The sequence below is a fragment of the Xiphias gladius genome, chromosome 24 (genome assembly GCF_016859285.1).
Source record: "Xiphias gladius isolate SHS-SW01 ecotype Sanya breed wild chromosome 24, ASM1685928v1, whole genome shotgun sequence".
Classification (NCBI taxonomy): Eukaryota; Metazoa; Chordata; class Actinopteri; order Istiophoriformes; family Xiphiidae; genus Xiphias; species Xiphias gladius.
This window is the reverse complement of record NC_053423.1, coordinates 17,957,925-17,976,792: the sequence shown is the minus strand read 5'-3', so window position 1 is coordinate 17,976,792 and position 18,868 is coordinate 17,957,925. Positions and strand designations below refer to the sequence as shown.

Below are 18,868 nucleotides of genomic sequence, written 5' to 3'. Positions count from 1 at the left end.
TACAGACCTGCTATCAGCCAAACACTATTAATCACATTTTCATCAAAATTTTACAGCAGAAAAATGCAGCTGACCTGACACAGTCTGATTTTTGACCATATTTGTCCATCTGCCCACTTAAACTGTCAGTAGTAATATTCCTTTAGGGATTGAATTTTCATTATATCGAAGGACAGACTCTTGTATTTATTAGTGTTTGATGCATATAAAGCTACGAATTTTAGGCAGTCAAGCATAAAGAAACTTCTGCTTTCAGCTCTGTTTCCACACCCTCCCCTGCCTCGTTTTGGGGATGCACAGCACCGTGCCAGCAATCCCTGGCATGCTCGGGTCTTTATAAATAGGGCGCCCATTGTTGCCACAGCGAGGGGAGTCACACGAGGACCCGCGTCTCATTGTATGTCCACGCTGTGCGTGTCAGCTCCGCGGCGCACCGGCGGGACGCGACCCTCCTCACTCGTCAAGTTTGGACAGGTAACCGTAAACCGCCCGCGGTCCACGCCCTCCGCCGCGCCGCGCCGCTGCGCACAGGTAACGTGTGGCAGGAAGTGGCTGTCAACGCCGTCGATGTTGTTGTAGTGTGTAAGGAAATGCAGCGGCGTATCTGAGAGATAAAAGGGCTGTTTGTTTGTTTTTTACTCCATTTTTTTTTTGTCCCGTAACGTTTCACTTTTTTGAGGAACAGGAAAATCCACCTTTTTGGTGACGATGCGGCTGTGTGAGACCTGCGCGCTCCTGGGGCTTTTGTTTTTGACAATCTTCAAGTCATCAGGTGAGATAACACCGGATAATATTCCCACTAATTGTTTGGTGAAGCTCCGTTGACCCGTTTTTCTTCTTGCCTTATTTTTCAACCCTGTTTTCAATCGGAAGAAAAATGTACCAAATCATCGCGAAAACTGAATAGTGGCTTCCCTTCAAGTTCGTGCCAAATGGGTCGAACTGGGATAAGTGCATGCTGTTGGAAGCGAATGCCGAGATGCACTCCTGTAGGGCACTCTGGGTAAAGTGTTTAAAGTGCCGTGTCAGTCAGTCGGTCGGTCGGTCGGTAGGTAGGTAGCAGAGGAAATGAAGGCAGCAGCACATGCGATTGATCGACCTGGCAGTGGCGATGAGAAGGCTGAAGCACATTTTCAGTCGCAGTCTGGGCGGAATGACTCTCTGCCCTGACTTCCAGGCCTCCATTTTCAAAAGGTTTATGAGGCGTTTATGGAACTTCCTGGAGACATGAATTCATCAGAGCTTCATTAATGATTGACCAGCAATCTGCTGCTGAGCTGTGAATCTGCAGGGCGTTTTATCATATTGTTTTTTTGCTAGATTTAAACTCTTAACCCCCCTCGATTTCATTAATTTTTGGGGGGTAGAAGTCATCAGCAGCATGGTGAATTTATTCTCTTTTGTAGTGTGGAAATTCTCTTTTGCCACTAAATAGCCCGTGGCTCTTTGAAAGCTGTGACATCCCCAACACACCCATTGATCACCGACACAAGGAGTTCTCTAGCCCACGTTTTAAGCAAATGCTTTAATATTGTTCTGTGCTGCTTTCAAGTTCTTGCAAGTTCAGGTTGCAAATTCCTGGTTTATCTCTATGTGTGTGCAGCCTCCCACACGTAGGTCTACGGTTATAAAGACATTACACTGAGTGTTTTCAGTCAAGGCTGCGTGAAAACCGCAGAGTGAATGTTAAACTGCGGTGACATTACGATTTATGCAGTTGTTTTGAGAGTGCCCTTTAGTTCAGACTTTGGGGTTTTGTTTTTTTTTAATTATAAATTTGATATAAATCCTAGACTGTTTATACCAGGTGACCCATTAATTATAGTGGACTGTAGAGCAACAACATGCAGTGCAATATAGAAGAAGTTATATAGATTATGCTGAAGGTAAATTAAAATTAGAAGAAGTACATGATACTGGAAGACTCAGGATCTTTTTGCATTGTTAACATATGTCTTTTTTTCTTCTATTTGCTTATTATCGAATTTTCTATTTGTTTATGTGGCAATATCAACAAAATATATATGATTTAAAAAATTATAATATTATTATTATCAAGAAGTTTATTCCCAATAGTGTTCCACTAAAAACAGCAAGAACGCCTGACCGATACTAGATTTTTGAGGCTGATACTGATAATAATATATCGTTCCCATAGCAGCGTTTTAATAACAAACACATAACGTACACAGACAATCTTGATATGAAACCAATGCTGCAATGTACTGTAGGTTTACATCTAGTGATGTATTAAATTACAGAGGAAATGGTTTCATTTGAGATTGTAAAGGGATATGGCTGCATATCAGCAAGCTCTTCAGTAGGGGACATTTGCATTGGTTCCTTTTGTCACATAAATATTGCTGACGTGGAGAACTGATACCTTTAAATTGTTACACAGAACAGCCGGACAGTGCTCTGCTCAGTGAGAACAAACTGTTCATTTATCTGAGTCCTTCCTCCTCTCTGATATTTTGAATAGCTTCGACCAATAGTTATTTTTGTTATCAATTAATTTGCGACTAATTTGTTCAATTAATTGTTTTGTCTGCAAAATGTCAGACTGTAGTGAGATATGCTCATCGTGGTTTTCCAGAGCTAAACGTTACATCTAAAAATGTCTTGCTGTGTCTGACCATCAGTCCAAAACCGGGAGATATTTAGTTTGCAGTCGCATGAGACAATGAAAAGCAGCAAATCCTCTTATTTAAGAACCTGAAATCAGAGAATATATGGTATCTTGGCTTGAAGTTGGCAGCCATGTAAATGACTCTGCATAGGCACAGCAGTGCTGTTAGCTAACTGCTAACATGCTCACAAAGACAATGCTAATATGGTGACGCTAAGGTATAATGCTTATGTTATAGTTTAGTTTAGCGTGTTAAGATTCTAACATTTGCTAATTATCACTAAACGCAAAGTTTTCAGACTTGTAGCTTTTTTCCTCATGCTCTCCCCAATTAGCTAAGCTAAACGTTTTGTATTTGAATAGCTAACTCTGTCTTTGTGCATCATCTATGTTTAAACAAGACTAAGGTGTAAGGTGTGATGTTTGCCATGTTCACCATCTTATTTAACATGTGTTAAATAGCACAAAACACAAATTAAAACTTCAACCTGCTGGTAACAAAACGCTGAAAAGTCAGGGGTTAGACAAAGTCATGAGGACACATCCTCTGGGAACCATGAATGTCTGTACAAAATTTAATGCCAATCCATCCAATAGTTGTTGAGATATTTCGGTCTGGACCAAAATGGTGGACCCACTGACCGACGCTGCCATCCCTAGAGCCACGCCACTAGTGTGGCCGAAAATCACTTAAATTACTTTAGAAAGATTGATTATCATACCAGTTGCAAATTAATTTTCTGTAGACTGATTTATTGGCTAATCATTTCAGCTCTAGTTTTGAAGAACACATAGCTAATTTGAATTCTTCTTTTATGAGGATGAGGAATGAGCTTGTTAAATGTGAGTTTGTGCAATATCCAAAAAGACTGAAGTCGAAAAATGAGAATCTGAAAGAAAGTATGCACTCAGCCGGACAACACAGGCAATAATGATCCTTTCTCTCATTTTGCATTGTCAATATGTTTTTACTGTTTTACTATTTTATCCCCAACCTATTGAGAAATCACATATTTAGATTACTAATCGCAGTTTGTGGAAATTTTAGGCTATTGCCAGCTAAGTCCCTCTGATCTGTTTCCTCAGAATGCCTACAGACGGTGGTCCGACCAGACAAAGGCTCGATAGTGACAGTGTCCACTGACCTGCCTTTGGATCAATGTGCTGTGTGCAGAGTCAGCGGCGAGAATGACACACAGACTTCCTGCCACTCCTCTATCACCTTGGTACCCGAAGAGGAATCCAAGCTGCTGTTCAACTGCTCCCAGCCGATTGAACAATCTTACGCTGTCACAATAACTCGCACCATTGGTGAGTTTGCAGTGCAGGTGGTCTGATGATGCATACAGTAAACGGTTTACAGGTATGAGTGTCAGTATTTTCAAATATACTCAGGTCAAAAATTATGCCTCAAAGTGCAGTGCTTAAGTGTTCGACAGCACCAGCTCCTCTGTTCAGTTCAAGTGCTGCAAACTGGTCTCATTTAAAGTTTTTCAGGAATTGCTGTGTTTAGGGAACCAATGAGGACCAAGTATAGGATTACTCTGAAAATCCCTGCAAAAAAGATGGATTTTTCATGTTAAACGCCTCATGAAGAAACTCCTCTTGTGTGCACAGGCCTGAAAACAACATACCCAAAATAAAATGGTTACTCTTCTTGAATGTTTGTGATCTGCAGTCAGGATCTCGTTTTCTTCTGAAAGGTTACTCTTTGTAGGTGTGATAATTTTACTATCAAAGGGTCAACCTTCGTGGTATCGACCTCGAGATAATGTCCAAAAAACCCCAACATTCCAGTAAAACTTCAGTTCTGGGTGCCTTACACCGTGAAAAGATTGTTGGGGTGCTCCACTTCATTTAATTCTAATGCCTCTTAAGTTGAAATCACATCAAAACATAACTAATAGATTTGCATATGCACCTTATACAATAGAGTTTAAATTCTTAATCTGTGCACATTTTCTTGTCATTGATTGTAATCCAGAATGCTCTAAGGAAGCCTGCAGTCCGACAACAGTAGAAACTCAACCCTCCATCCTCACAGAGTTCACCAGAACCTTCACCTGGGAACTGAAGGCACCTGAGAAGACAGTTGTGAGTCTGGACATCCTTGGGGAGGGACTGATAGAGACATCACAGCCATGTCCTAATGGATTGCAGTATTCAGTGGCCAAATCCAAAACAAACAGCAAGGGTCGGACTCAGTACTGTCGAGGTGGTTCTGTGACTCGTTTAGACCTGGGCAATCAAGCTGCCGTGTCTCTGCGAGTTAAACCAAAGGCTCAGGTGGAATCCGTGTTGTTTCAGGCCTCCGCCGAACCATTAAGTAAGAAAATATTACTGAATACAGACTCTTCTTTTTTTAAGAAAATCCATAGTTACCTTGTTGTTTTTAGTTGGCGCTTCACCAGCTGTTCTTAAGTGTAAACTTAGTCTAGTTATAATGTAAATATTTACTAGATATTTATCACTAAATATTACTAAATTTAAATACTTTGTACCACACACAGTAATTATTACATTCTTTGTTTAGTCACTAAATATTTACACCCAGTAACTGCTAAGTGTAACTGTTACAGCTGCCTGAATCAACTCACTTGGCTAACGTTAGCTTGCTAATGTTTTACCCATTTTGACTTGTAAACAAAATGAATTGACCTGAAATACTGTTTAATAACAATGTATATTGGAAGATTCAAATTTAAAGTTCACAAAAATAACAAAAAAAAACTACACATTTTTTTGCTGATAATTGACTAAATGACCAAATAATGATAGTTAGGTTAGCATAACTGGATATTTCCACTTATTTTAAACTCACTGTAAATGAATATTACTACTGAAACACATATTTCTCCGAGCATCCGATTTACACATTTCTAAAGTGTTTACTTGCTATAACATTTCTTAAAGGAAATTTCTGACACTTTGGAAACACGCTTAGTCGCTTTCTTGCCAAGAGTTAGGTGAATACAGGTACGCTAACTATGAAGCTACTGCCAGAAGCCAGCTAACTTAACTTAACAGAAAGACACGAAGTAGGGGGGGAATAAGCTACCCAAACTTGATACCAAAGGTATCAGGAGCCAATGCACCTCTAAAGCTCACTAATTATATTATAAATCCACCCACATAGTTAAGTGTAAAATGTTAATGTACCGGACTGTTTCTTGGCTGTTAGCAGTTGACAGGCAACCAGTGAAAATTCCAAAAAGTCGCTGCTCTCAACCAAGAGTTAAACCCCCTAAAGTACAAATTGTTGTTTTTACACTTTGATTTTTGTACAGATTAAACAAACAAGATGTAACGTGTTAACTAGTTAGCTTAAGAGGTGCTGGTATATGGATTTTGATACCTTTGGACAGAGCCAGGCTAGATGTTTTCTCCAGTTTCCAATCTTTGTGCTATGCTATGTTTGCCGGTTTCTGGCAGTGGCTTCATATTTAACACAAATACATGGGAGTGATGTTAATCCTCATTTAACTCTCTAAATGTTAAACTTTCCCGTTACGTTTTAATGGTGTAGTCCGATTTAGTAAAACACTTTGAAACTTGCTAGTAACGAAGACGTTAGGAGGGACTTTACACACAAATGTAGTGATAGGTTTACAAATAGCTTGTGCAACCCAGTCCTAATGTCTGTTTCACTCTGCTTGTTTAGAGGGCCGAACGATGGTTATAACTGTTGATTCCAGCACGACTGTGGTCATCAGCCGGGATCCTGAGGGACCAGAGTGTGACGTGTGCACAGTTGACGGCTCCACTATGAACTGTAGCCCAACAGAAAAGATACTGACCAACACTGAAAAACTCTCGCTGGAGTTCAGCTGCCCGAAACCTCAGGATATGTACAGTGTGAAGATGAAGAAGAAAATAGGTGAGAGCATTGGTGACTACATCACAAAATCTATTTCAATTACCAGTAGATTTTTGGATTGATGCTTTTAAATTAACTGTACATTAAATGTATGGAAGACAAAAAAGATTTATTCATCAATAAATGAATTAATAAATACTTAAGTAAATTCTCAAAAAATGCATAAATGGTTAGCATAATAATGCATAAGTTAATGATTGAATATTTTTATGAAATGATAAATACATTAATTAGTAGAAGCTGTAATTCACACACAAATAAATACTTGAATGAATATTGAATTGCCAACATTGAATAATGAATTGAATCCTTAATTTTAGCACTTATTTGTATATTTATTTCTTTATTTCTTTATTAAAATGTTTATTTATTAACTTCTGTATTTATTTAATTTCAGCATTTATTGTTGTATCACTGTCTTTATCTTTTGATGAATAAGTCATCATTCATCTATTCGTTTATCATTTTCTTTACTCAGAATGCACCCAGAGCTCCTGCACTCCTGCGGCAGGAGAAGTCCATCCCAATCTGTTGAAGGACTTCAAAAGATACCTAACCTGGGACGTTAGTGTCCCAGAGAGGACTGTATTAAGTTTGGACTTCCCTGGTGATGGACTGAAGGAGATTTCTGAAACAGAAAACTGCCAAGATGGCTATCAGTACTCAGTGAGCACAACCAAAAGTGACGGAAACATCAAAACTAACAGCTACTGCAAAGGCGGGACGATGTCTCATCTGGATCTGCTTGGAGCGACGACTGTGACTGTTGAAGTGCCCAAAGGAGGAGAACTGGACCAGACGGCATTCGATGTCAAAGCAGCACCAAGAGGCAAGAGCTTATTCCAATTTTTTTATTTTTGTTGTTGTTCAGACTAGAAAAAAAAGAGAATTAGCTATTAGCAGGTTAACATATAATTTTATCAGATAAGCATTTCTATTATAATATATCCAAGACATTTCTATAGCTGAAGATATGTCCCTTTTTAAAATGACACAATGATGCTTAATTAATTATACCTGACAGTATCATTTTTCATAGTAGTGTAAACCTCTTCCCGCGGCCACTGTTGGGCAACTAAGGGGTTAAATTTAATGACTTGCCTAGTTTTAGTTTTTTTGATTTGTTAGTTTATTTGGCAGGGACAGTGATCAACAGAAACGGAGAACTGTAAATGAGCTAGAGTTAGCATAGAAAGGGAACTTTCGTTTGGTGTCCCTGGGCAAATGTTAAAAAAGGACCATAAAAATAAAATAAAAATGACATATCTTATAAAAGTCAAGTACATAACATAATAAACATGCACCACACTGTCCAGAGAGTATTTGCAGGAGTAGAACAGTTTCCAAAAGAAGAGTAGTCTACATTCAACGCTAAGTACAGCTCTGTGAAGCTGCACTTAGCATTGAGCTAAATGCTAACTTCAGTATGCTAACATGCTCACAATGATGATGCTAACATGCCGCTTTCATGTCATGTTGGAGGGAAAGTGTTGAGACAGATTCCCATATTTACGACTTGCGAGCGTTCACGCCATCAGCCAACTCAAGATGGCAGCTGTCAGTCTTCTTGTGCCAGTGCTTCTGTCTTAATCAATAAACACTAATAAAACAAAATAGAAAGGCACAAACGTTAGCTTAATTTCTTCAAAAGACGTCACTTGACCTAGCAAGCAAATTGTTTGCTAAAAAAATGAGTATTAATTAGTATTAATAGCTAGCTATACACGAGTTTAATTTGAACAAAGAATAATAACGTTGAGTGTGATTGTTTTACTGCAGCGTTGAACACGTGAGTGTTAAAAATACCAAGCTTGTTCAATATAGAACTATATTTAACAGCATTTAATTACCTTTTAACAATAGTCTTTGGTGGTACTTCTGTCACAACAAGTCAGATATTGAGTGTATATATATAACTCAATATATAGGTTTTCTTTGTTTTTTTTTGTTTTTGGGGTTTTTTTTGTTTTTGGTGTGTTTTAATAATAAATAATAATAATTACGGTAACTCTGATATGACGTAAGAGCAGCCTTAGCAGGTATAATTTTGACTATGTTCAAAAAGTGTTCAAATGATTTGGCCACATGTCATTTAACTTCCCCAAAATTATTTGTTCAGTTACTTTGATGTATATCTTTTATACTGATGTACATCATTAAAAGAATATGTGATGTGTAATATTTTGATTTATTGTTAACATGACCTTATAATATAACGGAATCTCTCTCTATATATTTTTTACTCGAGAAGCCATTGTGCTGAGAGGTCTAGGCTCTTTGGTGTGCTCAGTTTCTTATCGTACTACTTTTCTCTTTAGGTGGCAGAATGATGTCCGTGACCCCTGACCCTAACACCATCATTAACATCAACAGGGTGACCAACGAGCCAGACTGCAGTGTGTGCGTGAACAAGTCATCCAAACAGATATGCAACCAAAGACAATTAAGAATTACTGATCCTCGCAACACCTCAGTAGAGTTTACCTGTCCTCGACCTCAGGATATTTTCAGTGTGGAGATCAACAGAGAAATTGGTATGAAGATCTAAACATAGCAATTTGATATTTATGGGTTTTTAAATATCTTTCTTCAGGATTCTGAAATGTGCTTTGCTTTGACTAAAAGCCTTTTCTTTAGGTGCTCTTTGCATGGGATTTTTGTGAATTTATGATGTGTTTGATGTAATATCTAATATAGTAACTGAGCCATGATTGACAAATTTACAAATGCTAATGTCAATGACTTTTAAAGGTTCTATTCCCAAGATTTGATTCAATTTACTTATTATATGGGCAAAGTTTAATTTAAAAAGTTAATTTTTCACAGCCCTAAGTCCTGTTACAGCAAGAGGAAACATGCACTCCATGTTCTTGACAGTGTTGTTTCAGTAAAATAACCCCCAACCTAAGTTGGTTTGTAACTAATTTCACCAGTATTGTTAATGATGAAAATGAGATTTTTCCCATTGGTCTGCAGTAAATGATCCTCAGCATACAAATTGATTCATCTTGAATATTTTTAAACTTATTTTTATGCTTTAACACTGCAGTTATTTGAATCTTTGTCAACACAAAACTCTCTGAAAATCATCTCTTTTTTTTGTCCTCCTGACTATATAAACTCCAGACTGCACAGAGATCTCCTGCTCTGGTGACATTGTACAGGCCGAGTCCTCACTGTTCCCAGACTTCAACCGGACCTTCACCTGGGACCTGAAAGTTGTCTCCACTCGGGCTTTTCAACTGGACTTCCCAGAAACAGGAATGCGACAGATTCCCAACGAGGAGACCTGTCCAGATGAGCACACATACATACTTGTTACATATCTGCGCACTGGGCCAGCAGCCATTGGTACCTTTTGCAAAGGGGGAACTGTGACCACCATCCTGGTACGATACAAGGGCCGTGTGTCTCTGAAAGTGCCTGGGGACAAAAAGCTGGACCCTGTTGACTTCAAACTCAAAGTGGGGCCTGAGACCAGCAGTAAGTTAGTTAGCTTTTTATTTCTGTGTCATGCTAAACATTTCGCCCATCCCACAATGGATTGGAAGACACCATTACAGTATAAATTAAACAACATACTGTACATCATGTTACAAGACCAAAAGATAAACATGAGTTATAACATTAAATATATTTCTATATACTTTCAAATAATATACACTCATTTGCCAGTTTACTAGGTACACTTAGTTAAAACTAAAGCAGTCTTATACAACAGTCTTGCAATAAATCCAACCTTCATTACGCTGTGGAGGATGTAGTCTGTGGTTCTCTTGAACTGTATTGCATTATACAGAGAGGTGGTTCTGTTATTTAGTCTTCCTTCATTGATATAAATAAGGTGACAAAATAATAACAAACAACCTAAATAATAGAAACACCTATAGAATAACGCAATACGTGGTAAAATATTAGATCTCCACTGGGCACATGAAGATCGTCACTTTTTATATAACTTATAAACAACATTCACAAAAAAATCATATTTTTTCATTCTGAATACGTGCAATTTTGGTTAAATCTACATGTCACTAGCCCACTGTTCTTTACACTCAGCAAACATTGTTTCTCTTAACAAATATTGATTTCATCATTTTTAACAAAAATAAATCACCAAAACTGTAGTTGTGAATAAGTTTTCAATCATCATCAGATATAAAAAGGGAATTGACTGAACGGATTTTGTCCTGGGGTTTTGCTTTGCAGGCTGGAAATGACCATTAAGTACCTACAATTGCATTTAAAAGCTTATCTAAAAAGAGAGAGATGACTCCCTGTGCATGTTTCTAACCACAATATTCCGTCCTTGTTTCCCTCCAGTGGTGGCCATAGTGAAAGTCAATCTACCACAAGGTGTATCAGACACAGCCTTCATCACAGCTAACTATCCCAGGGATTTCCCTGATGACCACCAGATGCGGTGGGACTTCACGGTGCCCGGCATGCACAACTATACGGTGCGTTTTCATAATCACACAGCCCCAGAGTGCCTCAGCAGGGAAGTTGAGGTGGAGTACCAGAAAGAGGACAAGAAGGTGACCAAACTGACACTGACAGATCCTCAGCCAGAGCATCAGCAGGGCAACTTCAACATGGTGCTCAAGAATTGTGAAACCAACAGGACGCTACAAGGACTCACATTGACGTACAGAGTTTCTGTAATGAGGAGTGGTCATCCAGGTATAGTGTTAAAACTTCACAGCTGGGTGTCTGATGAGTTGGGAGTAGTGCAATGTGTTTACATGCATTTAATTAAGCAGGTTAAGGCCCCTTTACACTGTGCAATTTTTGCGCACAGTGTCAAGGGGAGATGTAAGTTGACGGAGAGAAATGTGGTCAAATCTGTGGTCGTCAATCCAAAAGTTGGTGTCTCTCACGGATATCGTACAGTCTGACAGAGATCGCAAACCAAGATTTTATTAGACCCATCCCGCCCAGTGTGACACACAGTAATCTTACAGGAGCGTTGTTATTGCACAGTCTAAATGCGCCTTTACTCTGAGAAACCTAATCTAAGAATGTGTTTACATGGACTGTAGTAACCTGGTCACTGTAAATCCACGTATACATGCAGCAGGTCAGAAATCAGATTTCTCTGCTAACGTCCAACCTTATTTTGGACCCATGACTTGCTTCTTGTACGTGAATGACAGTGCAGCGGACAAGCAGACAGAGTTGAGTTTTTCCTCATAGCGTGAAAGTGTGTGAATTTTTTTTTTTTTTTTTAAAAGAGAATTGAATTATTTAGACCTCTAGAGGCTACTTTGTGTTCGTTTTTAGTTTTAGTCAGACTTTGGATGGAATTATTTTTAAGTACGAGGATGCAATGCTCTGTGTAATTACCTCCACCTTTATCCAGCCGCTCCGTTGCTACTTTCTCTGTCTGTAGTCTTTTGTCACGCAAGAAGCCGATTTAGAAACCTGGTCATCTGTGTACATGGAAGATAAAGCGTTCTCCAGGAGAAATCTATCTTGGGAAACCAGGTTTCTTGTTTACATGACAGCTAAAAAAAAAAAAAATCCCCTTTTACTGGAGATAGCCGAGTGTAAGCGGGTTACTTATGGTCTTATGGTGAGCTGGCTGATTCCAGTTCTGTTGAAACTTCAGATTTGATTCTTGTCCCATAAGTCACTTTTTCCATGTCCAGACACCCATGTATTCATGAGCAGATCCAAACAGCCTAATTTTACTTTTATTAATACATGTAACTAGAGATCTGTAAGATTGTTAAGAAATTTGGAAAAAATTTGTGCCTTTCATATCTCACATCACATTCAGGTCACAGAGAAAAAATTTATAAAATAATTTGATAATATAATATATATTTGTTGATCTTTGAAAAAACCCAGAAGGTAATTTAAAACCACTTAGCACTGGATGAAAAAATATTGTGTCTGTTACACAAGAAAAAAGATTTTGAACCTCTTTCTCAAGTTGTGCAACTGTTTCCTAATGCAAACAAAGATGGTAGCCGGAAATGACTTTTATCCAATTTGTACAATGTGAACCAAAATAAAAAACAGGTATTTTGATGGTTTCCACTTCCACCTTTCAGTATTTTATATTTATGCACAAAATGATGCGTTAATAATTTGCTTGAGTTTTACAAAAAAAAAGAGCAAGGATATATGTCATCTTCATCGTTGCAGTTTGAGAAACATGTTTTTCATGCAACAGACAGAATATTTTTTCATCCAGATGGATAGAAAAGTTCTGCTAAATGACTTCCTGGGTTTTTCAAAGACAGCTGGCTATTAATTTTATGGAAAAATGGATCCTTCACGTTGTGAATGTCCTGGTAACAGATGAGAGGCACAAACTGGGGCTACGTGGGTCCAGATATCTGTTCAGTAGCCCATAATTAGATCAAAATTAGGCTCAGATCGGATTTTTTTGCTTGTCCACCTGTCTGTGATATTGGTATGCAAAATTATAAAGGTGGTTGTTTTGTGCATGTTTTTCTACACAGGAATGAGACAGACAGAGTACACATTTTTGATTTTTGCAGGATCTATAATAAAATTCTATCATAATTAAAGCACAAGTCAGGACGAATACCAAAATTATCCCTCTGCGTTGTATTTACTTTTCAGTTCTCTGTACTGTGGATCTAACCAAACGGCAAGGAGTGTCCCTGCAGATAGAGAAAATGGTTTCTGATCCATATTGTGAGATGAGGATTAACTCCAAGGTTGAAGAGAAGATAAATGTGGCTCCAGGCACAAAGGCCAGCCTCTCCTTCCTCGACTGTCCAAATGAAGATGTTCGCCTGACTGCCACTGAAGTTGTCGGTAAGATGATTTTCTTTTTGTAGATTCATGAATAGCTTCAATCATTGTAGCTTTTTTTTTTTTTTTTGAGGTCAATGTCTGTCACAGTTCCCTGATTAAAGAAATGTTAATGTCTATTTATAAAGTCTATTTTAAGTCTCAATGTAATAGTTCAATATTTTGGGAAAGATGCTTATTAGCTTTCTTGCTGAAAATTAGATAAGAAGATTGATACCACACTCATGCATGTACATTAGGAGACTCTTAGCTTAGCTTAGTTTAGCATAAAGACTGGAAACAGGAGGAAACGGCTGGCCCAGCTGTGTCTCAAGATACAGTTCTGTTTTTACACGGATTTAACAAACAAGATTTAGAGTCGCTGGTAGGCTGATTTTGTTACCTTTAGAACAAAGCCAGGCTAGCCGTTTCCATCTGTTTCCAGTCTTTGTATTTGTTGCTTGGGCTGTTCCTTTAGTGGGGAAACTCAACATTCTCGATCTCTTCTGTGCCTTTTAATCGCAGGTTGCCAAAACGTGCCGTCATGCTCTGCGACTCTCCTCACTGTGCCCAAACTGGATTCCTGTCTACCGATGCCCCTCCACAGCTATACCTGGCGCCTCAACATCCCTCAGGACAGCACGGTGGATCTGGTGTCGCCCACAGGGAGTCTCCGGCAGTCCCTGCCTGGCCAGGAGTGCAATCAGTCCTTCTCATTGCACGTGACAGAGGAGGATGGGTTTCCTGTCGGAGATTTCTGCTTTAATGGATTCATCCAAAAAATTCAGGTGCACGCCAACGTCTCCGTCACAGCTACAGCAAACGACTTCAGCAAGACCAGGGGGCCTTTTCTCAATGTCAGCTTCAGTAAGGAGATCCCAGGTAAAACATGAGTGTACTGTATATTGTGGGGCTGCAGCTAATGGTTATTTACTTTTTGATTTACCTGATGAGTATTACCTTGATAAACTGATTAATCGTTTTGTCAGTAAATAGTGAAAAATGGCCATTATACCTTCATAGAACCAAAAGCGGCATCCTCATATTAACTGTTGAGTCCAACAAACAGTCCAAATATGCTCTGTAATTATGGCCTAGTGAAACATACAGTATTCACTTTACTTTAAAATTCCACAGAGGGGCACTGTTGTACCACAAATGCCGGAGACACCTTTTTAACCGTATAGACCAGCAGAGATTACTCACACACAGGGTACAGTACTGAGACTCTGCATTATTCCCGTTCCCTTTTCAGAGACCATTATTTACAGAGTCAGCCCTAAGATGTCGTCTCCGAACCTGCTGGCCACCCCCAACTGGCCTCAGGGAATGAAGCCTTCCTCCACCGTGTCCTGGATCGTCACTCTGCCAAGCCGGTACCGGGCAAACGTGCATTTCCTCAACGTCAGCCAGCCCAAATGCCTCGACTGGCACACCGCCATCACGGTGAAGATGCTGGGGTACGAGGAGGAGATCATGAGCCGCAGGGAGGACGAGCAGGCGGAGGACAAGCTATTGGTCCCAGAGAGCTTCTATCTCAACATGTCCAACTGTATACCAGAAGAGGGACACTTCGGTGCAGTGACCAAAATCGTTCTGCAGAAGAAGACCAGTGAGCAAGCACTTATCCCGCCCTTTTAATATGCACAAAAAATCGTTACTTTAAAAACTAAAGTAAACATTAATTCTCCCATTTTTTCTTTATAACTCTATAGATCTCTTGGCCATCCTCCTCGGGATAGCAGGAGCCCTTTTGGTTTTGCTGATAGTGCTGGCTGTAGTGTGCGTCATCACAAAGTGAGTAAACCTGTAGCAACACTCTCATAAAGTCTGGGACTGTATTTATCAAACCGTTAAAAGTGACATTCAGCCACACAAGTGGAATATAAAAGTGCAAATCTTTCACTTTTACTTTTAAATTTCAAAATTTAAGCGGGTTGTCAAAATTCTTGACTTCAAATGCTCTTAACCAATGATTTTTTTTTAAATTTATGATGATTTTTATGATTAAATTTTGCAATCAGGAGTGTGAAACACACAAATCGACCTCACGCAGCCTGAAAATGATTTTGTTCAAAAGATAATTGTCCTAAAGAGACAATGTGTCAGGTCTCTATTAAGGAAATTATAAGTGATTTTAGGATTGGTGCATTAATAATGTAGGGATGCATGTAAATTTTTTTTTGGGGGGGGATTCTACCATTATAATGGAAAGCATGATAACCAGTTTCATCATAATTTATTTGCTTGCTGATATGCAGAAAATAGCATTTCTGAAACCAAACCTATGCCCTTGCTTTCCACACATCTTTATTGTCTGCACTTATCATGTGGTACTTAATTCTCTCTCATTACCTCGGCAAAGGAAGTTGTTTTCACCCGTGTCAGTTTGTTGGTTTGTTTATTTGCCAGGAGGATTACAGATTACCCTATTTCATCCAGTTTCCTATAATGTCATCCCTATTTATTTATTTATTTATTTATTTATTTATTTATTTATTTGCATGTAATAAATATTTTTCCACTGTCATTAATTTCAAATGGTAACTTCTAGTGGAAGTTTTGAGAATTTTACACCAAAAATGAACTTAAAATCATTTATAATAACATGAATAACTTATCATGGGGTAAATTGTAAAGATTGTTTTAAAAAAATGAACAATATGACAGTTGTGATGATACTGATAATAAACTCTGTTTATTTAGCACCTTGAATACACATTTCTCAGACGAATCAATGATTGATCAAGTGAACACTTGAGAGTTGCTCTTAAGAGTTTTCTCTTACACTTTGCATTTTGCACAACTTTTGTTCAGCTCTATTTTTGACTTAGTTATGTCAGTTTTGAGGCTCCATACAACTCCAAAAAAAAATAAAACTAACCTGTGAAACTTGTGGAGTAAGGTATTTGTCTATATTCTTTGAAATTCGTCTGTAACTGGCAGTTTATTGTTGTTTCTGCTCCGTCTTCATCTTTTCAAACAGGAAAAAGAAAAAAGAGAGAATGTACAAGGAGTCCTCCATCTACATCGGCAAAGGGAGTATCTTCCACCCGGGTGACAGGCACTTCACCAAAAGCCGATCTGACAACGAGTCCCATGTCTACGCCTCCATAGATGAGATGATGGTGTACGGACATCTACTGGACGACTCCAGCTACGCGGACAGCATGCAAGACCATTTCAAAGGGATTCAGGTGGACTCTTATCAGACATTTACAGGCCCCACTGACGGACAGCTGCCTGTAATCAAAGAACCAGATCCGGAGCCCGAGATTGGCCAGTACAAGACGTTCCTGGACCCCTCTGAGACTTTCATCCCATCCCGTCCACGCACTCCCATCGACCGGCAGGACAGCCTCGGCTTCCAGGACCGCAGGATGGTGGACAATGAACTATACACGTTCAAGACTACAGGGGACATAAACACGATCCGGCTCTCCGGTGCTGATATGGAGCCCCAGCCGCCGATAACAGAGGAGTCCCTGTAGTGTGTTAGGACTGTAGCTGCATGATGGACCGCTGTTTCTCTACTCTCATTACAGCACTGAGTATCTCTGGTCTGGACTGATGTGAACCTCTGTGCCTCGAGCACAAACAGTGAATCTGAGTTTGATTAACTTTTGATGTGGTGTTCGTTGTCTTTGTCAGAACTCAGTCATTTCCAAAGCTTCAAGAGTAGAAGCGGTGAGCTTTGTCTTTAAAGGAGGAGTTCTACATTTTGGGAGATTATTGTTTTGATTTCCTGCAGAGAGTAAGACGAGAAGATCGATTCCAACCTCATGTCTGTTTATTTAATACGAAGCTCCTGCCGGCAGCTGGTTAGTTTAGCTTATCTTACCGTAAAGGCTGTTTGAGCACCTCATAAGCTTATTAATTGTCATGTTATATCTTATTTGTTTGTAATCTGTGCAGTGACTCCTTGGAGTCCTATTTAACGTACAAACATGGGGATTATATCGATCTTCTTATCTAACTCTCAGCAAGGAAGCAGAAAGCGTATTTTCCCAAAATGTCACACTAGTCCTTTTAATTTTTCTTTTTTTTTTAGCTTTATTAAATGTCTGACCATAAGACATGGATTCAGGAGCAAGGATTATGGAAAAAAATATGTAAGTACCTCTGGTTTTTAAAAGTGTTTTTATATTGTTTACTAGTCTTTTTCTAAGAGAAGTGCTTTTTCTTTACCTGTAAGTACTGTTTAGTTTTTTGTTTGTTTGTTTTTTTTGCAATAAATTCTAGGTAAATGGCTTGGTGTGGAAACAGTTTACTTCTTGAGGCAACAGCTGCCATCACCCACTAAAGCAGTGACATTCAATTTTCCCTCTTATGCTGAGAACATTGACCTTTTTGCATTGTGGATGGTGAAAACATCTTCAACCTCAGCAACTCCCAGCCAAGAAAAACAGTGTGAAGAAGGGTGTGGAAGAGGAGGCTGCTGACCGCAGAGCAGCAGCTAGTGTTTACCATGGAGGAGTGTGTCTCACTGGAAAACAATAAGTGCAGACGCCAGGTTTACGCAGTTGCTTCAAATGTTTTTTGCAGTCTGAATTTCTGCTTTTTTTTTTTTTCCCTTTTCTTTCAGTTTTGAGCCTTTTGACATTAGAGAGAGACATTTTGGGTGTTACACCATATTCTGTGCTCACCGCGAAGTGTGACAGCAGGGCACTCTCACATGTTACTCTGTATGAGTGGTTGTTGCTATTAATGTTTGTCGGTCTTTTGAAATGGGCGAATGGTTGGTGAAGTACCTGACTATATTGGGATATTGCTTTTTTTTGTTTTGTCTCAGGCACAGTAGGGTCAAAATTAGTGGCACAGGTCTTCAAAATGCTGTGCTTGGAAATTGAACAGCTTCACTCTGCTGTGCATCCGTTGACGTTTACGTGAAAACTAAAAAAAATTTTTTTTTTTTAAATCTGCCTCCATTAATTATCAAGTGCTTGGAATTTCTCACACCTTCTTCAAAGACTGAATGACACCAAAAAGATCTATCGGGGGTCAACAGAAGCACAATTGCCTGACACAGGCGAGCAGAAACTGTGACCCCACTGTGCCTTGAAATCGGACAGACATATATAGCACCTAAATATAGTCAGGTACCTGGCCTTTCTTTCGCCCATCTTAAAGACTGAATAATGTTAACACACAAAGTAACATCCACCCAACAGCGCCCCCCCCTGTAGACACACTGTACACTGATTGCAGAGTATGGTGTATCACTGGACTATTTCTCAGCCAGGACTGGTCGTGGCCAAGAGAAAGTCCAGTGCATTAACTCTTCTATTGTTCCCAGTTTGTTGTTTTTATTGCATGTATTGTTACCACTGGACCGAGCTAGGCCAAATGTTTTCCCCGTTTCCAGTGTTTGTGCCAAGAAGAAACTGAAACTGAAGAAACTGTTAACTGGCTGCAGCTTCATATTTACCATAATAATAAGAGTGGTATCGATCAAACACTCGGCAAAGAACGAAAAAAAGTGTTTTTCCCAAAATGACAAACCTTTTGTTTTAAAAAAAAAAAAAAAGACAATAGAGGAATATAATTTTTGTATTTATTCATGGTCTTTTTCAGGTTACATCAGTCTAGAC

At 39.1% G+C, this 18,868-nt stretch overlaps 1 protein-coding gene across 3 annotated transcripts; it reads left to right on the top strand.

Moving 5' to 3' along the window:
* The first annotated feature begins 356 nt into the window (after positions 1-356).
* Positions 357-18,847, top strand: cdcp1b (CUB domain containing protein 1b). Of its 3 annotated transcripts, none has more exons than XM_040121661.1 (14): positions 357-474; positions 686-772; positions 3,716-3,940; positions 4,614-4,955; positions 6,291-6,506; positions 6,985-7,335; positions 8,825-9,040; positions 9,633-9,989; positions 10,830-11,189; positions 13,104-13,301; positions 13,803-14,159; positions 14,533-14,889; positions 14,993-15,074; positions 16,264-17,486. In XM_040121661.1, the coding sequence occupies exons 2-14, from the start codon at positions 709-711 to the stop codon at positions 16,766-16,768; spliced, it is 3,630 nt and encodes a 1,209-aa protein (XP_039977595.1). In that variant the 5' UTR covers positions 357-474; positions 686-708; the 3' UTR covers positions 16,769-17,486. The 3 variants fall into 3 exon arrangements, 2 of the variants coding, with proteins under 2 accessions (XP_039977595.1, XP_039977596.1); XM_040121662.1 differs by having other exon boundaries at positions 377-531; XR_005706694.1 differs by lacking the exon at positions 357-474 and adding an exon at positions 17,520-18,847 and having other exon boundaries at positions 486-772; positions 16,264-17,389.
* Positions 18,848-18,868: the final 21 nt, after the last annotated feature.

What these genes read in the sequence shown, in the direction of transcription:
- cdcp1b (XM_040121661.1), top strand. Translation starts at nt 709, where the DNA reads ATGCGGCTGTGTGAGACCTGCGCGCTCCTGGGGCTTTTGTTTTTGACA. An exon ending in CACAATAACTCGCACCATTG is followed by an intron (nt 3,941 to 4,613) that starts GTGAGTTTGCAG and finishes ATTGTAATCCAG; the next exon opens with AATGCTCTAAGGAAGCCTGC. An exon ending in AATGAGGAGTGGTCATCCAG is followed by an intron (nt 11,190 to 13,103) that starts GTATAGTGTTAA and finishes TTTACTTTTCAG; the next exon opens with TTCTCTGTACTGTGGATCTA.